Source organism: Bombina bombina, chromosome 2 (genome assembly GCF_027579735.1).
Source record: "Bombina bombina isolate aBomBom1 chromosome 2, aBomBom1.pri, whole genome shotgun sequence".
NCBI classification, from domain to species: Eukaryota; Metazoa; Chordata; class Amphibia; order Anura; family Bombinatoridae; genus Bombina; species Bombina bombina.
In genome coordinates this window covers 717856068-717874239 of record NC_069500.1, presented here as the reverse complement: position 1 = coordinate 717874239, position 18172 = coordinate 717856068, and the positions used below count along the sequence as shown (strand labels likewise).

General features: G+C 44.2%; 1 protein-coding gene across 1 annotated transcript in view; it reads left to right on the top strand.

Moving 5' to 3' along the window:
- The window catches only part of MELK (maternal embryonic leucine zipper kinase), a 267107-nt gene that overhangs the window by 34335 nt on the left and 214600 nt on the right, over positions 1-18172 (top strand). Inside the window, exon 9 of the mRNA XM_053700016.1 lies at positions 5309-5377. Within this exon, the coding sequence (XP_053555991.1) occupies positions 5309-5377 (69 nt within the window). The remainder of the gene's footprint in view (positions 1-5308; positions 5378-18172) is intronic.

The window sequence follows — 18172 nt, the reverse complement described above, 5'->3', positions numbered from 1 at the left end:
ATTATGTTTAGAAGCCATGGTGGAACCCCCTCTTAGAATATGTACCAAATGTACTGATTTCACTTTAAGTAATAAAGATCATATTCTGTCTTTAAAAAATTTATCACCAGAGGAATCTGACGAGGGTGAAGTTATGCCGACTAACTCGCCCCACGTGTCAGGCCCTTTGACTCCCGCTCAAGGGACTCGCGCTCTAATGGCGCTAAGTAAATCTAGTGCGCCCATAGCGTTTACTTTACAAGACATGGCGGCGGTCATGGATAATACACTGTCAGCGGTATTATCCAGACTACCTGGGTTTAGAAGAAAGCGAGATAGCTCTGGAGTTAGAAGAAATACAGAGCATACTGATGCTTTAAAAGCTATGTCTGATACTCCCTCACAATATACAGAAGCTGAGGAAGGAGAGCTTCTTTCTGTGGGTGATGTTTCTGACTCAGGGAAAAAGATTCAACCTGATTCTGATATGTCTACATTTAAATTTAAGCTTGAACACCTCCGCGTGTTGCTCAGGGAGGTTTTAGCTGCTCTGAATGACTGTGATACAATTGCAGTGCCAGAAAAATTGTGTAGATTGGACAAATACTATGCAGTGCCGGTGTGCACTGATGTTTTTCCAATACCTAAAAGGTTTACAGAGATTATTACTAAGGAATGGGATAGACCAGGTGTGCCGTTCTCTCCCCCTCCTATTTTTAAGAAAATGTTTCCAATAGATGCCACCACACGGGACTTATGGCAGACAGTCCCTAAGGTGGAGGGAGCAGTTTCTACCCTAGCTAAGCGTACTACTATCCCTGTCGAGGACCGTTGTGCTTTCTCAGATCCAATGGATAAAAAGTTAGAGGGTTACCTTAAGAAAATGTTTATTCAACAAGGTTTTATTCTACAGCCCCTTGCATGCATTGCCCCAGTCACTGCTGCTGTGGCGGCTTTCTGGTTTGAGTCTCTGGAAGAGGCTTTACAGGTAGAGACCCCATTGGATGACATACTTGACAAGCTTAGAGCACTTAAGCTAGCCAATTCTTTTGTTTCTGATGCCATTGTTCATTTGACTAAACTAACGGCTAAAAATTCTGGATTTGCTATTCAAGCGCGCAGGGCGCTATGGCTTAAATCATGGTCAGCTGACGTTACTTCAAAGTCTAAGCTGCTTAACATTCCCTTCAAGGGGCAAACCCTATTCGGGCCTGGTTTGAAGGAGATCATTTCTGATATCACTGGAGGAAAAGGTCATGCCCTTCCTCAGGATAGGGCCAAACAGTCTAATTTTCGTGCCTTTCGAAACCTCAAGGCGAGTGCGGCATCAACTTCCTCTAATGCAAAACAAGAGGGAACTTTTGCCCAGTCCAAGTCGGTCTGGAGACCTAACCAGACCTGGAACAAAGGGAAGCAGGCCAAAAAGCCTGCTGCTGCCCCTAAGACAGGATGAAGTATCAGCCCCCTATCCGGTAACGGATCTAATAGGGGGCAGGCTTTCGCTCTTCGCCCAGGCTTGGGCAAGAGATGTCCAGGATCCCTGGGCGTCGAAAATTGTATCCCAGGGATATCTTCTGGACTTCAAAGCTTCTCCTCCAAAAGGGAGATTTCACCTTTCACAATTATCTGCAAACCAGATAAAGAGAGAGGCATTTTTACACTGTGTTCAAGACCTCCTAGTTATGGGAGTGATCCACCCAGTTCCAAAGGAGGAACAGGGACAAGGATTCTATTCAAATCTGTTTGTGGTTCCCAAAAAAGAGGGAACCTTCAGACCAATCTTAGATCTCAAGATCTTAAACAAATTTCTCAGGGTCCCATCATTCAAGATGGAGACTATTCGTACCATCCTACCTATGATCCAGGAGGGTCAATACATGACTACAGTGGATTTAAAGGATGCGTATCTTCATATTCCGATACACAAAGATCATCGGTTTGCCTTACTAAACAGTCATTACCAGTTTGTAGATCTTCCATTTGGGTTAGCTACAGCCCCAAGAATCTTTACGAAGGTTCTGGGATCACTTCTGGCGGTCCTAAGGCCGCGGGGCATAGCAGTGGCCCCTTATTTAGACGACATTCTGATACAGGCGTCAAATTTCAAAATTGCCAAGTCTCATACGGACATAGTTCTGGCATTTCTGAGGTCGCATGGGTGGAAAGTGAACGAAGAAAGAGTTCTCTATCCCCTCTCACAAGAGTCTCCTTTCTGGGAACTCTAATAGATTCTGTAGAAATGAGGATTTACCTGACCGAGACCAGGTTATCAAAACTTCTAAATTCCTGCCGTGTTCTTTATTCCACTCCTCGCCCTTCGGTGGCTCAGTGTATGGAAGTAGTCGGCTTAATGGTAGCGGCAATGGACATAGTGCCGTTCGCCCGCCTACATCTCAGACCGCTGCAACTCTGCATGCTCAGTCAGTGGAATGGGGATTACACAGATTTGTCCCCTCTACTAAATCTGGATCAAGAGACCAGGGATTCTCTTCTCTGGTGGCTATCTCGGGTCCATCTGTCCAAAGGTATGACCTTTCGCAGGCCAGATTGGACAATAGTAACTACAGACGCCAGCCTTCTAGGCTGGGGGGCAGTCTGGAACTCCCTGAAGGCTCAGGGATCGTGGACTCAGGAGGAGACACTCCTTTAGATAAACTTTCTGGAACTAAGAGCGATATTCAATGCTCTTCAGGCTTGGCCTCGGCTAGCGACAATGAGGTTCATAAGATTTCAGTCGGACAACATCACGACTGTGGCTTACATCAACCATCAAGGGGGAACAAGGAGTTCCCTAGCGATGTTAGAAGTCTCAAAGATAATTGGCTGGGCAGAGATTCACTCTTGCCACCTATCAGCTATCCATATCCCAGGTGTAGAGAACTGGGAGGCGGATTTTCATCCGGCGGAGTGGGAACTCCATCCGGAGGTGTTTGCACAATTGATTCATTGTTGGGGCAAACCAGAACTGGATCTCATGGCGTCTCGCCAGAACACCAAACTTCCTTGTTACGGATCCAGGTCCAGGGACCCCAAGGCAACGCTGATAGATGCTCTAGCAGCGCCTTGGTCCTTCAACCTGGCTTATGTGTCTCCACCGTTTCCTCTGCTCCCTCGTCTGATTGCCAAGATCAAGCAGGAGAGAGCATCGGTGATCTTGATAGCGCCTGCGTGGCCACGCAGGACTTGGTATGCAGATCTGGTGGACATGTCATCCTTTCCACCATGGACTCTGCTGCTGAGACAGGACCTTCTACTTCTACTTCAAGGTCCTTTCAACCATCCAAATCTTATTTCTCTGAGGCTGACTGCCTTGAGATTGAACGCTTTATGTTATCAAAGCGTGGTTTCTCCGAGTCAGTCATTGACACCTTAATTCAGGCTCGAAAGCCTGTCACCAGGAAAATCTATCATAAGATATGGCGTAAATATCTTTATTGATGTGAATCCAAGGGCTACTCATGGAGTAAGGTTAGGATTCCCAGGATATTATCTTTTCTCCAAGAAGGATTGGAGAAAGGATTGTCAGCTAGTTCCTTAAAGGGACAGATTTCTGCTCTGTCCATTCTTTTGCACAAGCGTCTGGCGGATGTTCCAGACGTTCAGGCATTTTGTCAGGCTTTAGTTAGAATCAAGCCTGTGTTTAAACCTGTCGCTCCACCTTAGAGCTTAAATTTGGTTCTTAAAGTTCTTCAGGGGGTTCCGTTTGAACCTCTTCATTCCATAGATATCAAACTTTTGTCTTGGAAAGTTCTTTTTTTGGTAGCTATTTCCTCGGCTCGTAGAGTTTCAGAGTTGTCTGCCTTACAATGTGATTCTCCTTATCTGATCTTCCATGCAGATAAGGTAGTTCTGCGTACCAAACCTTTTTACCTAAGGTGGTATCTAATAAGAATATCAATCAGGAGATTGTTGTTCCATCATTGTGTCCTAATCCTTCTTCAAAGATGGAACGTCTATTACACAATCTTGACGTGGTTCGTGCTTTAAAGATTTTCGTCAAACATCTGCTTTGTTTGTTGTCTACTCTGGACAGAAGAGAGGCCAAAAGGCTTCGGCAACTTCTCTTTCGTTTTGGCTAAGGAGTATAATACGCTTAGCTTATGAGACTGCTGGCCAGCAGCCTCCTGAAAGGATTACAGCTCATTCTACTAGAGCTGTGGCTTCCACATGGGCCTTTAAAAATGAGGCTTCTGTTGAACAGATTTGCAAGACGGCGACTTGGTCTTCGCTTCATACCTTTTTCAAAATTCTATAAATTTTATACTTTTGCTTCTTCGGAGGCTAATTTTGGGAGAAACGTTTTACAGGCAGTGGTACCTTCCGTTTAAGAACCTGCCTTGTCCCTCCCTTCATCCGTGTACTTTAGCTTTGGTATTGGTATCCCACAAGTAATGGATGATCCGTGGACTGGATACACCTTACAAGAGAAAACATCATTTATGCTTACCTGATAAATTTATTTCTCTTGTGGTGTATCCAGTCCACGGCCCGCCCTGTCATTTTAAGGCAGGTATTTTTTAATTTTAAACTACAGTCACCACTGCACCCTATGGTTTCTCCTTTCTCTGCTTGTCTTTGGTCGAATGACTGGATATGGCAGTTAGGGGGGGGGGGAGCTATATAGCAGCTCTGCTGTGGGTGATCCTCTTGCAACTTCCTGTTGGGAAGGAGAATATCCCACAAGTAATGGATGATCCGTGGACTGGATACAGCAGAAGAGAAATACATTTATCAGGTAAGCATAAATTATGTTTTGTCCTTCATTCTTTTGTCACATAAGCATCCTTAATTTGTTTTTGTTGGCCCTTATGGCCTATGAGCTCATGAAAGTTCCCATCTTCAAGGTGCAATGCTTTCTACAAGTTAAAGCCATGACCACTCTTCCATCTTTAGTCCACAGACAACAAAGCTAGTAACTGTCTTTAAATTTAGTATAAAGTTTGTTTTGCAGTTATCAGTTAATGCCAATTAGGGACAGATATGTAGCAGGGTTTGCACTGCAAAGTCAGCAGGGTGCATTTTAAGGTCAGAGTTAAAAAATTTGCTCTATTTTCAGAGTTAAATTGCACAATACGTGAGCAAAATAAATCCTGGAATATAATGCAAAGTTGTTTCATTATGCATATCTTATGGTATTTACTGTCCCTTTAAGTTATTGCTTGGCTGCGTGTAAACTAAGAGTATTAAGAAGGGAAAGCACCTCTTAACACTTCCATGTTTGCTCTCCTCTAATATTAAACCATGCTGTGCACGTACCAGTCGTTATTCACTAGTTTCTTTATACCTGAAACAAAAAGATATGATTTTTATATATTTTACTTCACTATAGAGAGGAAAGTATGAAATCCCAAAATGGCTTTCTCCTGGCAGTGTGTTGCTCCTTCACCAGATGCTGCAGGTAAGTAAATCTATAGTTTTTTTTTTTTGTTTTTTTTTTTTTGTTTTTTTTTTTATTATTTGGCAAAGCTTCTATATATGCAAGCAAAGAACTCAATGTGGTACTTTTGCTGTTAGTAAATCTGGTTCTAAAGCAATGATTCATAAATTGCAGTGATCCTGCCGCCCCGCCCCCCAATACTATCTGTAAATACATAATGTTTGCATACACTATAGTTGTGTTATCTAGAAAAATTCATAAAACTCTCTAAAGTTTCCTACATATCTTTAGACCAAACTAGAATTTTGTGTGTGTATATGTATATTTCTTTTCTTTTTCAAGATACGATGAGTCCACGGATTTCATCCTTATGGGATTACGCCTCCTGGTCAACAGGAGGAGGCAAAGAGCACCACAGCAGAGCTGTATAAATAGCTCCTCCCATCCTAGTCATTCTCTTTGCCTGTGTTAGAAATAGGAAGAGGTAAAGTGAGGTGTTAGTTTAGTCTCTTCAATCAAGAGTGTTTTATTTTTAAATGGTGCCAGTGAGTACTATTTTAATTCAGGGTGTAGCCAGGACCTGGTCAGCCTCTTGTTAGCAGAGCTACAGGTGGCTTTAAAGCATTGGGAACTGGTGGGATTAATTTCTCACTGTGCCTCCCATACTGTGTGCTGCCCTTCTTAATATGGTCTTAGCAATTCTAACTAAGGCCCTGTATGTCTCCACAGAATGGCAAGAAGGGAAAGAAGACTTCTTCATAGCTGTGGGATGGTTCATGCTGTCGATCAGCACCAAGGTATGTGCAGCTCTTATTTTCTGGGACAGCTTTAACTCAGGAATCGCTGCAGCCTTTATTCAATGACTCCCTAATTTTACCCCAGGGCTTCTCTACAAGTGTTATGGAGGATGCTGTGGGGGAGGATAGACAGGGGCGCTCAGGACACATTTGTATTGATAAGTGGGAGCGCAGATGGACTTTGGGCTGGCGCTAACATGGCTGACCATAAATACGGGGTATGTCTCCACAGGGATCCGGTGTGTGTGTGTGTGTTGCTTTCATAGCTGTCATGGGAAGAAAGCACTTTTATTGGGGCCAGACCGCATGGTATTTGCAGCTGCTCTCGCAGCGACATACGGCTCACGGTTTCTTGAGGGACAGACGCTAGGAGTTGGTTGACGCCCACGAAGGGCAGAGTTTTTCTCCTGCGCTCTGGAAGCCGCGCGGCTCTAATCTGACATACGCGGCGTGGGTGAGAGACAGATCGGACACTCATTGACTGCCGGGACCGCATGGTTTTATGCTTAAGAGCAAGTGGTCTTAGGCAGAGTATACTGGAGCGGAGAGGACATCGAGGGGGCAGGTAGGCGCCTCAGCAGAGCTGTTGAGGCGGCAGAGGCAGCTTAGTTTAACGGGCCTGTGGTAAAAGGGATAATCCTTGCTTTTACATTTTTATTTTCCTCTGATGTATCCATTTTAATTTGGTTTGTGTGCGAGTGCTGTAACTTTGGGATTTAATTTTAAAGGCACAGCTGCACGCTTTATTCAGAGGTCTTTATTTCACATATTCGTTTACAATCCAAGACCAAGTCTGTTTCTCTTGTAAGGTGTAGCCAGTCCACGGATTCATGCTTTACTTGTGGGATATTCTCCTTCCCAACAGGAAGTGGCAAAGAGAGCACACAGCAGAGCTGTCCATATAGCTCCTTCTCTAGCCCCACCCCCCCCAGTCATTCTCTTTGCCGGCTCTAAGCAATGGAAGGGTAAAGTGAATGTGGTGTTAGAATTGCAGTTTTTATTTTCTACAAGCAAAAGTTTATTTTAAATGGTACCGGTGTGTACTATTTACTCTCTAGCAGAAAAGAGATGAAGATTTCTGCAGGGAGGAAGATGATTTTAGCATGTTGTAACTAAAATCCACTGCTGTTCCCACAAAGGACTGAGGAGTACAAGAAAACTTCAGTTGGGGGGAACGGTTTGCAGGTCAGGCTGCAATAAGGTATGTTCAGTCATTTATTTCTAGACAAGACTGTGATAATGCTAGAAAAGACTGACAAGATCCCCATGAGGGAAGGGTAAGCTGTATTCAGAGACTAAGTATGGAATTGCTAGCTTACATAACAGGGCTAATTTATGCTGGTTGACACTACTTAATGGCAAACGGTTTTTCTTGAAAAATATTGTTTTTTGAGACACTTTGAAGGTTCCTTTGGGTTTCTTTCAGGGGTTGTTACCCACATGGCTATTATTAAAACACTTAGGAGTGTTTCTTTAGGCCTCACAGCACTGGAGTAAGGTGGGAGGGGCCTAATTTCGCGCCTCAGATGCGCAGTTTTAGTGACTAGAACTTCAGGCTGTTTCACATGGAGGGTCCTGCAACAGTTTGAGGACCCATAAGAAGCTTTTTCCCCACAAATCTGACTCCTAAGGGCAGGTAGGGCCACAGCAGAGCTGTGGCAAGGTGCTGAAGTTGTTTTAACCAGTCTGTTGGCTTACTATCGATCCGGTTTGGGCATTAAGAGGTTAATCGTTTTTATTGCTAGTGGTGCAATCTTACTAATGCTTTAGGTACATGCTGTAAAAATTTCGAAAAGTTTGCTGCATTTTTCACTGTTTTGGAAAAATTGTGTGCCTTTTTATCTCTTAAAGGCACAGTAACGTTTTTTGCAAAGTGTGTTTTTACTTGATTAAAGTGATTTCTAAGCCTGTTTGCCTTACTACTAGTCTGTTAAACATGTCTGACACCAAGGAAAATCCTTGTTCAATGTGTTTAGAAGCCATGGAGGGAACCCCCTCTCAGAATGTGTCCCACTTGTACTGATATGTCTACACACTTTAAAGAACATATTGTTGCACTTAAAAATGTGGCCCTAGATGATTCTCAGATAGAAGGTAATGAGGTTAACCCGTTAACCTCTCCCCAAGTGTCACAACCAGTTACGCCCGCTCAAGCGATGCCTAGCACCTCTAGTGCGTCTAACTCTTTGACCTTACAAGACTTGGCGGCAGTCATGGATAATACCTTCTCAGTGTTTTTATCTAAACTGCCCGTGTTGCCTGCAAAGTGTGATAGCTCTGTTTTAAGAACAGATTCTGACGCTTTAGTAGCCGTATCCGATATACGCTCACAACGCTCTGAAATGGGGGCGAGGGATGTGCTGTCTGACCGATTCGGGAAAGGTTGCTCCTCAGAAAGACTCAGATACGTTGGATTTTAAATTTAAACTAGAACACCTCCGCTTATTGCTCAGGGAGGTATTAGTTACTCTGGATGACTGCGACCCTATGGTGGTCCAGAGAAATTTTGTAAAATGGACAAGTACCTAGAAGTTCCTGTTTACACTGATGTGTTCCTGGTCCCTAAGAGGATTGCGGATATCGTTACTAGGGAGTGGGATAAACCAGGTATTCCCTTCGTTCCCCCTCCTGTTTTTAAGAAAATGTTCCCCATATCTAACCCCATGCGGGACTCGTGGCAGACGGTCCCTAAGGTGGAGGAGGGGGCTTTTTCTTCACTGGCTAAACGCACAACTAATCCAATAGAAGACAGTTGTGCTTTTAAAGACCCTATGGATAAATAGAGGGTTTACTTAAGAAAATTTTTGTTCAACAAGGTTTTCTTCTCCAACCTATTGCGTGCATTGTTCCTGTAACCACTGCAGCTGCTTTCTGGTTCGAGGCGCTGGAAGATGCGCTCCAGACGGAGACCTCATATGAGGACATTATGGACAGAATTAAGGCTCTTAAGCTGGCTAATTCTTTTATCACAGATGCCGCTTTCCAAATAGCTAAGTTAGCGGCAAAAACTTCAGGTTTCGCCATTTTAGCGCGCAGGGCATTATGGCTAAAGTCCTGGTCGGCCGATGTGTCGTCAAAATCCAAACTATTGAACATCCCTTTCAAAGGAAAGACCCTCTTCGGGCCTGAATTGAAAGAGATTTCAGAAATTGCTGGGGAAAAAGGCCATGCTCTCCCCCAGGACAAGTCCTTCAAGACGAAGAACAAACAAAATGATTTTCGTTCCTTTCAGAATTTCAGGAGCGGTCTTGCTTCATCCTCCCCTGCTGCAAAGCAAGAGGGTAACACTTCACAACCCAGGGCAGCCTGGAAGCCTTACCAGGGCTGAAACAAGGGTAAACAGGCCAAGAAGCCTGCTGCTGCCTCCAAGACAGCATGAAGGGGTAGCCCCTGATCCGGGACCGGATCTAGTAGGGGGCAGACTCTCTCTTCGCTCAGGCCTGGGCAAGAGACGTACACGATCCCTGGGCCTTAGAGATTGTATCCCAGGGATATCTTCTAGAATTCAAGGACTCCCCTCCAAGGGGAAGGTTCCATATTTCTCGTCTGTCTTCAGACATGACAAAGAAAGAGGCGTTCTTACGCTGTGTAGAAGATCTACATACAATGGGAGTGATCCACCCAGTTCCAATTGCGGAATAAGGGCTGGGGTTTTACTCAAACCTGTTTGTGGTTCCCAAAAAAGAAGGAACTTTCAGACCAATCCTGGATCTCAAAATTCTAAACAAGTTCCTCAGAGTCCCATCATTCAAGATGGAGACCATTCGGACAATCTTACCAATGATCCAGGAGGGTCAATATATGACTACCGTGGATCTAAAGGATGCGTACCTGCATATTCCTATCCACAAAGATCATCACCAGTTTCTCAGGTTTGCCTTTCTGGAAAAACATTATCAATTTGTGGCTCTTCCTTTCGGGTTGGCCACTGCTCACAGAATTTTCACAAAGGTGCTAGGGTCCCTCTTGGCGGTTCTAAGACCGCGGGGCATAGCGTCAACTTTCCAAAGAGCCGAGTCTCACACGGAAATTGTGTTGGCCTTTCTGAGGTCTCACGGGTGGAAGGTGAACAGCAAAAAGAGTTCTCTCTCTCCCCCCTCACAAGAGTTCCTTTCCTAGGAACCCTAATAGACTCGGTAGAAATGAAAATATTTCTGACGGAGGTCAGAAAGGTAAAACTCTTAACTACTTGCCGAGCTCTTCATTCCATTCCTCGGCCATCTGTAGCTCAGTGCATGGAGACAATTGGACTAATGGTAGCGGCAATGGACATAGTCCCTTTTGCACGGATACACCTCAGACCACTGCAACTGTGCATGCTTAAACAGTGGAATGGGGATTATGCGGATTTGTCTCCTCTAATACAGTTGGACCAGGGGACCAGAGATCCTCTTCTCTGGTGGTTGTCTCAGGATCACCTGTCTCAGGGAATGTGTTTCCGCAGACCAGAGTGGATCATCGTAACGATCGACGCCAGTCTGTTGGGCTGGGGTGCAGTCTGGAACTCCCTGAAAGCTCAGGGCTTATGGTCTCTGGAAGAAGCTCTTCTCCCGATAAACATTCTGGAACTGAGGGCGATATTCAACGCGCTTCAGGCATGGCCTCAGCTAGCTGCGGCCAAATTAATCAGATTTCAGTCGGACAACATCACGACTGTAGCTTATGTCAATCATCAAGGGGGAACAAGGAGTTCCCTAGCAATGATGGAAGTAACCAAAATAATCAGGTGGGTGGAGGATCACTCTCGCCATCTCTCAGCAATTCACATCCCAGGAGTAGACAACTGGGAGGCGGATTTCCTAAGTCGTCAGACTTTTCACCCGGGGGAGTGGGAACTCCACCCGGAGGTGTTTGCCCAGCTGACTCAGCTATGGGGCATTCCAGAATTGGATCTGATTGCATCCCGTCAGAATACCAAACTTCCTCTTTACGGGTCCAGGTCCCGGGATCCCCAGGCGGTGTTGATAGATGCTCTAGCAGCGCCTTGGTCCTTATGTTTTTCCACCCTTTCCTCTCCTCCCGCGTCTGGTTGCCAGAATCACGCAGGAGAGGGCTTCGGTGATTCTAATAGCGCCTGCGTGGCCACGCAGGACCTGGTATGCAGACCTAGTGGACATGTCCTCTGTGCCACCATGGACACTACCAGTGAGGCAGGACCTTCTAATACAAGGTCCTTTCAAACATCCAAATCTAATTTCTCTACGTCTGACTGCTTGGAGATTGAACGCCTAATTCTATCAAAGCGTGGTTTCTCTGAGTCGGTTATTGATACCCTGATTCAGGCTAGAAAGCCTGTCACCAGGAAAATCTACTATAAGATTTGGCGAAAATATATTTTTTGGTGCGAATCCAAGGGTTACTCATGGAGTAAGGTTAGGATTCCCAGGATTTTGTCCTTTCTCCTAGATGGATTGGAGAAAGGATTATCGGCTAGTTCCTTAAAGGGACAGATATCTGCTTTCTCTATTCTTTTTTCACAAACGTCTGGCAGAGGTACCAGACGTTCAAACGTTTAGTCAGGCTTTAGTCAGAATCAAGCCTGTTTATAGACCTGTGGCTCCGCCATAGAGTCTGAATTTAGTTCTTTCAGTTCTGCAAGGGGTTCCGTTTGAACCTTTACATTCCATAGATATTAAGCTTTTATCTTGGAAAGTTTTGTTTTTGGTAGCTATCTCTTCTGCTCGAAGAGTGTCAGAGTTATCTGCTTTACAGTGTGATTCACCTTACCTGGTGTTCCATGCGGATAAGGTAGTTTTACGTACCAAACCCAGTTTTCTTCCTAAGGTTGTGTCTAATAAGAATATTAACCAGGAAATTGTTGTTCCTTCTCTGTGTCCTAATCCTTCATTGAAGAAGGAACGTTTGTTACACAATCTTGATGTGGTTCGTTCTTTAAAGTTCTATTTACAAGCAACTAAGGAGTTCAGACAAACAACTTCTTCTTTGTTCTCTATTCTGGTAAGAGGAGAGGTCAGAAGGCGACCGCTACCTCTTTCCTTTTGGCTGAAAAGCATCATCAGTTTGGCCTATGAGACTGCTGGCCAGCAGCCTCCTGAAACAATTACTGCTCATTCTACCAGAGCAGTGGCTTCCACATGGGCTTTTAAAAATGAGGCTTCTGTTGAACAGATTTGTAAGGCAGCGACTTGGTCTTCGCTGCATACTTTTTCCAAATTTTACAAATTCGATACTTTTGCTTCTTCGGAGGCTATTTTTGGGAGAGAGGTTTTACAAGCAGTGGTGCCTTCCGTTTAAGGTACCTGTCTTGTTCCCTCCCTTCATCCGTGTCCTAAAGCTTTGGTATTGGTATCCCACAAGTAAAGGATGAATCCGTGGACTGGATACACCTTACAAGAGAAAACAGAATTTATGCTTACCTGATAAATTACTTTCTCTTGTGGTGTATCCAGTCCACGGCCCGCCCTGGCTATTAAGTTGAGTAGATTTTTTTGTTTAAAACTACAGTCACCACTGCACCCTATGGTTTCTCCTTTTTCTTCCTAACCTTCGGTTGAATGACTGGGGGGTGGGGCTAGAGGGGGAACTATATGGACAGCTCTGCTGTGTGCTCTCTTTGCCACTTCCTGTTGGGAAGGAGAATATCCCACAAGTAAAGGATGAATCCGTGGACTGGATACACCACAAGAGAAAGTAATTTATCAGGTAAGCATAAATTCTGTTTTTGTTTAATTGCTAACATGGATGATGATATGAATGTTACATATTCACTATGTTTGAATGCAAATGTGGAATCTCCTGTTACTTTTTGTCCCTTGTGTACTGAGAGGACTTTACAGTTCAGAGAACAAATGTTTTTTGATAAGGATTTAACAAAGGCGGATGCTTCTCAGGGTTTTACTGATGAGAATCAGAGTATGCCACATCTTTCTCCCCAAGCGTCAGTCCCTAACGCCTGCCCAGGCGCAGTCCAGTTCTTCCGCATTTTCGACTGCAATTACACTAAAGGACATAGCGGCAGTTATGTCTTCTACTCTTTCGGAAGCGTTGTCTACCTTTCCTGCCCTGCAAGGCAAACGCAGAAGGAAGGACGACATCGTGACCAATACGACTTCGGACGGTTTAATGACAATATCAGATATGCTATCTCAGGGTTCAGAATTGGAGCCCTTATGTGAAGTTAGTGTCTTTCCGGTTTAAGCTTGAACACCTCCGCCTGTTATTGAAGGAGGTTTTGGTGACTCTGGACGAATGCGATTCAATCGTGGTTCCTCCAGAAAAATTTAGCAAGTTGGACAAATATCTAGAAGTTCCTTCTTACTCAGATGTTTTTCCAGTTCCCAAAAGAACTTTGCAAATTGTTGCTAAAGAATGGGAGAGACCAGGTATACCATTCTCTCCTCCCGTTTTCAGGAAGATGTATCCTATAGCGGATGCTATCAGGGATTCTTGGCAGATGGTACCTAAGGTGGAGGGTGCTATTTCCACCTTGGCTAAACGAATTACTATCCCTATTGAGGATAGTTGGGCCTTTAAAGACCCTATGGATAAGAAATTAGAGGGTCTCCTTAAGAAAATTTATGTTCATCAAGGATTGCTTTTGCAACCGGCGGCCTGCATCGTCACGGTTACCACGGCGGCTGCTTATTGGTTTGATGCCCTAGAGGAATCTCTTAAAACTGAGACTCATTTGGAAGAGATACAGGATAGAATTAAAGCCCTTAATTGGCCAATTTTTTTGCAACAGATGCTTCTCTGCAAATTACCAAATTGGCGGCTAAGAGCTCAGGATTTTCAATCTTAGCGCGTATCCTGGTCTGCGGATGTGTCATCCAAAGCTAAGCTTTTGGCTATCCCTTATAAGGGAAAGACCTTGTTTGGTCCTGACTTGAAAGAAATTATTTCTGACATCACGGGAGGCAAGGGTCACCTCCTCCCACAGGATGAGAAGCCCAAACAGAGGGGTCGACAGAGTAATTTTCGTACCTTTAGAATTTCAAGGGAATCCCCCCTTCCTCTTCTTCCACTAAGCAGGATGGGGGCTATTCTCAACCCAAGTCCACGTGGAGACCCAATCAGTTTTGGGTACAGCAACGGACTGTTTGCCCTTGTTCCAAGTCAGCATGAAGGGATGGCCCCCGATCCGGGACCGGATCTAGTAGGGGGCAGACTATCATTCTTCGTCCAGGCTTGGATAAGAAACCATTCCAGATCCCTGGGCAATAGATATAGTGTCTCGGGGAAACAAACTGGAGTTCAGAAACACTTCCCCCAGAGGAAGATTCCTTCTTTCGCGATTGTCTGTAGACCAGATAAAGAGAGAGGCGTTCTTACGCTGTGTAGACGATCTCTCTTCCATGGGGGGAATCTGCCCTGTTCCAACACAGGGACATGGATTTTATTCAAATCTGTGTGTAGTTCCCAAAAAGAAGGGAACTTTCAGACCTATCTTAGATCTCAAGAGTCTAAACAAGTTTCTCAGAGTCCCATCCTTTTTTTTTTTTTTTTTTTTTTTTTTTTTTTTTTAATATGGTAAATATTTATTAAAACACAGAATTCTCACAAAGGAACAGACCCACACAAAAGGGGACATCTCCCCAAAGCAAGAGGCATGCGAAAAACAAACAAAAGATGAACCTTGCCAACAACACACAACACCCAGCATTGGAAAAGAACAAAACATATCCAAACAGCATTGGGCAAGGTAAAATGCAGGCAGCACCAAACCTGGCAAAATACACAATGCCCTTGCCGCACAAAAGCACAGACAAACCTGGGAGAAAAAAAGCAGCAAATGCCAAACAGCAACAAAGTGGCCAAGACCAACAGTAAACACATGTCACATGAGGGACCGGCCACCCTAGCCGCTCCGGCATGAGGAAGCAACCCCGAAAAACAAACCTTCCCCCACCGCGATCTCCGCCGGCAAACACAGAACAGACAGGTGCGGCCCAAAGCAGGCACACACCGCCCAAAGACAAAAGCCAGAGCCGGCACCCGACCCCCCGCAGTGCCCGCCACTCCGTGAGACAACACCCCACCCCCGTCTCTGCGGCGGGCGCCCCGCCCGGCAAAGCACCCCCGCCCCCACACGGAGCAGCCCGTGCGATGAGCGATGCGTGACCGGCAGCATCCGACGCCACAGCCCTGTCCAGATAAAGCCCAGAGAAGGGCGAAACGCGTCGACCTCTTGGCATTGTGAGACCTATATGATACATTATAACACCAACAGAGTACTCGGGATTTTGCATCATTACCCGGGTTTTTATTGAAAGAAAAATATCTTTTATTCATCACAAGTGACTGTCAGCTGGAGGGTTGCTTTGACCCCTCATACAGTCCTTTTTCCTGCATGCATAAAGCACTAAGTGCAGGTTACCACTGGCCTTTACATTGGATATTATAATTCATATGGAGGAAATAGTACCCGTTTGCTACATCCAAACAGAGCTGCGACGCCAGACGCCGCCGGCCACGCATCACCCACCACACAAGCCACTCCGCATAGGAGCGAAGGCGCCCCACCGGGCGGAACACCCACCACAGAAACAAGGGCAAAGCACCATCCCACAGAGCAACGAACACCACAAAGAACCAGGCACCAACCCCGACCCCCATCCCCGAGCGGCACACGCCCGCCTCAAACCGCACCCATCCGCTCCACACCCACCAACAGAGACCGCAACAAGGGAAAGCCTTCCTCCAAAACCACTGCCCCACACCGGAACAACCAAAAGCAACCAATCCCCCATGCGACACATGCCCGCCACCGACATTTGACACTCCACTGCTGCCCAGCACCCGCCACCCCCCCTTCTCCCAGGCCCATCTGCACCCCTATACAGCAAAGGCACTGTATACCCCACCAAATCCAATACCACCTGCATTTTACCCCACCCAATACCACCCGAAGTCCAGATACATTCCACTATCTTCCAATGCTGAGCACTGCATGCCACCAGCAAGGCCCATCCTCTACCCGCCCCTCACATACCTCCCGCCTTGGGTAAACGCCCCCCCCCCCCCCACATGAATCCATTCCTCCACGAGAACTGTGTGCCTTTTTTTTTTTTTTTTTTTTTTTTTTTTTTAATATTTTTCATTGAGGTAAAGAATATAACAGTACATAGCAATCATTTAGCAAAACCCTCAACCCGTGAGGATATATAGTAAGGTATACAGTACTGTACATATAGCATACATCTCCACAAAACTATAAACATAAACAAAGTCTTGCACTTCTACTTGTATAGAAAACAAAAACTAAAAACTGAACCAAACACTAGTGAAGAAGTTCTACCTATGTGGTTAATAAAAGTAAAAAGGACTAACCTCAGATTTCTAAATAAAAATATGGGGCCCTTTTGAAGCCCTTGTGACTGTAATTGCCAAAAGTTATGAAAAGAATTAAAATATATAGCCTATAGGGCCATATATAAGCCCATACAAGTATAAATCTCCTTAGACTAGTGAAATCATTAGAAAATATACAATAAGAAAGGGGATTATCAAGACTATTATTATGCAACACTTGAATAAAGATATTACTAGCCGCTACCTTGTACCAGTCTTGTGTTAGATATAAGAAAAGTTCAAGGGAATCTATGTTCCTTGGTTTACTAAGTAAACCTATACTGAGGCGGGAGCCCTAGGGGGGGGAATCATAACCAACCGGTTTATAATATATAGCTAGATAATTGAGGCTATAAAGGTAGACCACATATACCTACACTCTGTAACATGGATAGTAACTTGCCAAATATAAGCAGCCTAGGGTCATCATTGTTTTACCTAAATCTAAATTATCTATATGGTCTGGCAATTTTCATGTCTGAGAAGAGAATATAATTTAGTTATTCTCAATTCTAAGAAGCTAAAGACACTTTATATTATTAGATTAGAGCACACTAGGGGTATGGCTGAGCACTTCAAATAAAGAAAAAGACAGCATATTGAAAAGCCATGAATTACATATTAGACTAAACAAGAAAACTATAACACTGAAACTTAAACTATCAGAACATTAGCATTACCATTGCAGGGGGCATTAACCACATGCATTTAAAGCTAATTTTGCCTGTAATAAGCCCACGGGCTAAAATATGCTGTCTCGGCCGCAGGCAGCACACCAGCCCACATGGCAAGTAGTGATGTAACATAGATACAGTAATACCTACTACATTAAAATTAGGAGCCTGGCAGTGTTTAAATAATCTCAATGATGTAATTAACGCTACGATATAGGCCTTCAATAGATTCAGTATTAACATAATTGCTGATGATTACAAGTCCATAATACTTATGGTCAACAAGGGACTTTCCAGAAAACCTATGTTTCTGACATTAATATCTTATCAGACTGTTCTAGCAAAAAATATAAATTTAAATGTACGCAAGTCTTATCAGTACTATGTATACTATACCCTGATAGGGGTAAGGCAGTAGTCTTATATGAGTATGCCCAGTGTAGATGCTCATTCAACATGTGGGCATAAAAGCATGTAAAAGTAGAGCTAAACTACCTGGATTGTTATAAATTATCTTATCTAGTACATTCACATATACCAAGTAAGTCTCTGTGTGATACAGCTAAAATGAGAAAGCTAAACAATAAACAGTATATTATTTCTATCCAGCCATAGCTAGCCATCGGTATTACATCCAATAACTGTTCTGTTTTGTATGCAAACAATGAAATGTAAAATAACTGTTGTAAACAGAACACTGAAACAGTAATTATACAAAGTGTTAACCAGAGTGTCTTTCATAGGAATCATGGTCTTAAATTGTCCCAGAAATAGTTACAGGTCCATGTATTCAGCATATAGAGTGAGCTCACAGCAGAAAATATGCAACTGGCAGTGAATCTGAAGTGAGAGAGCCAAACGAGTCTCAGAATAAATAGCAACTGTTTGAACCTGTAGTAAATTATATGAAAATTAGTTTAAACATTTAACCCTAGATAAAGCTGGGTGAATACAGTGCAAGAAGAACCATCTTGTAATCTAAACTTTACACATAACAAGGAGTCTGAAGTCGCAGTCTATTGAACAGAAAAGTG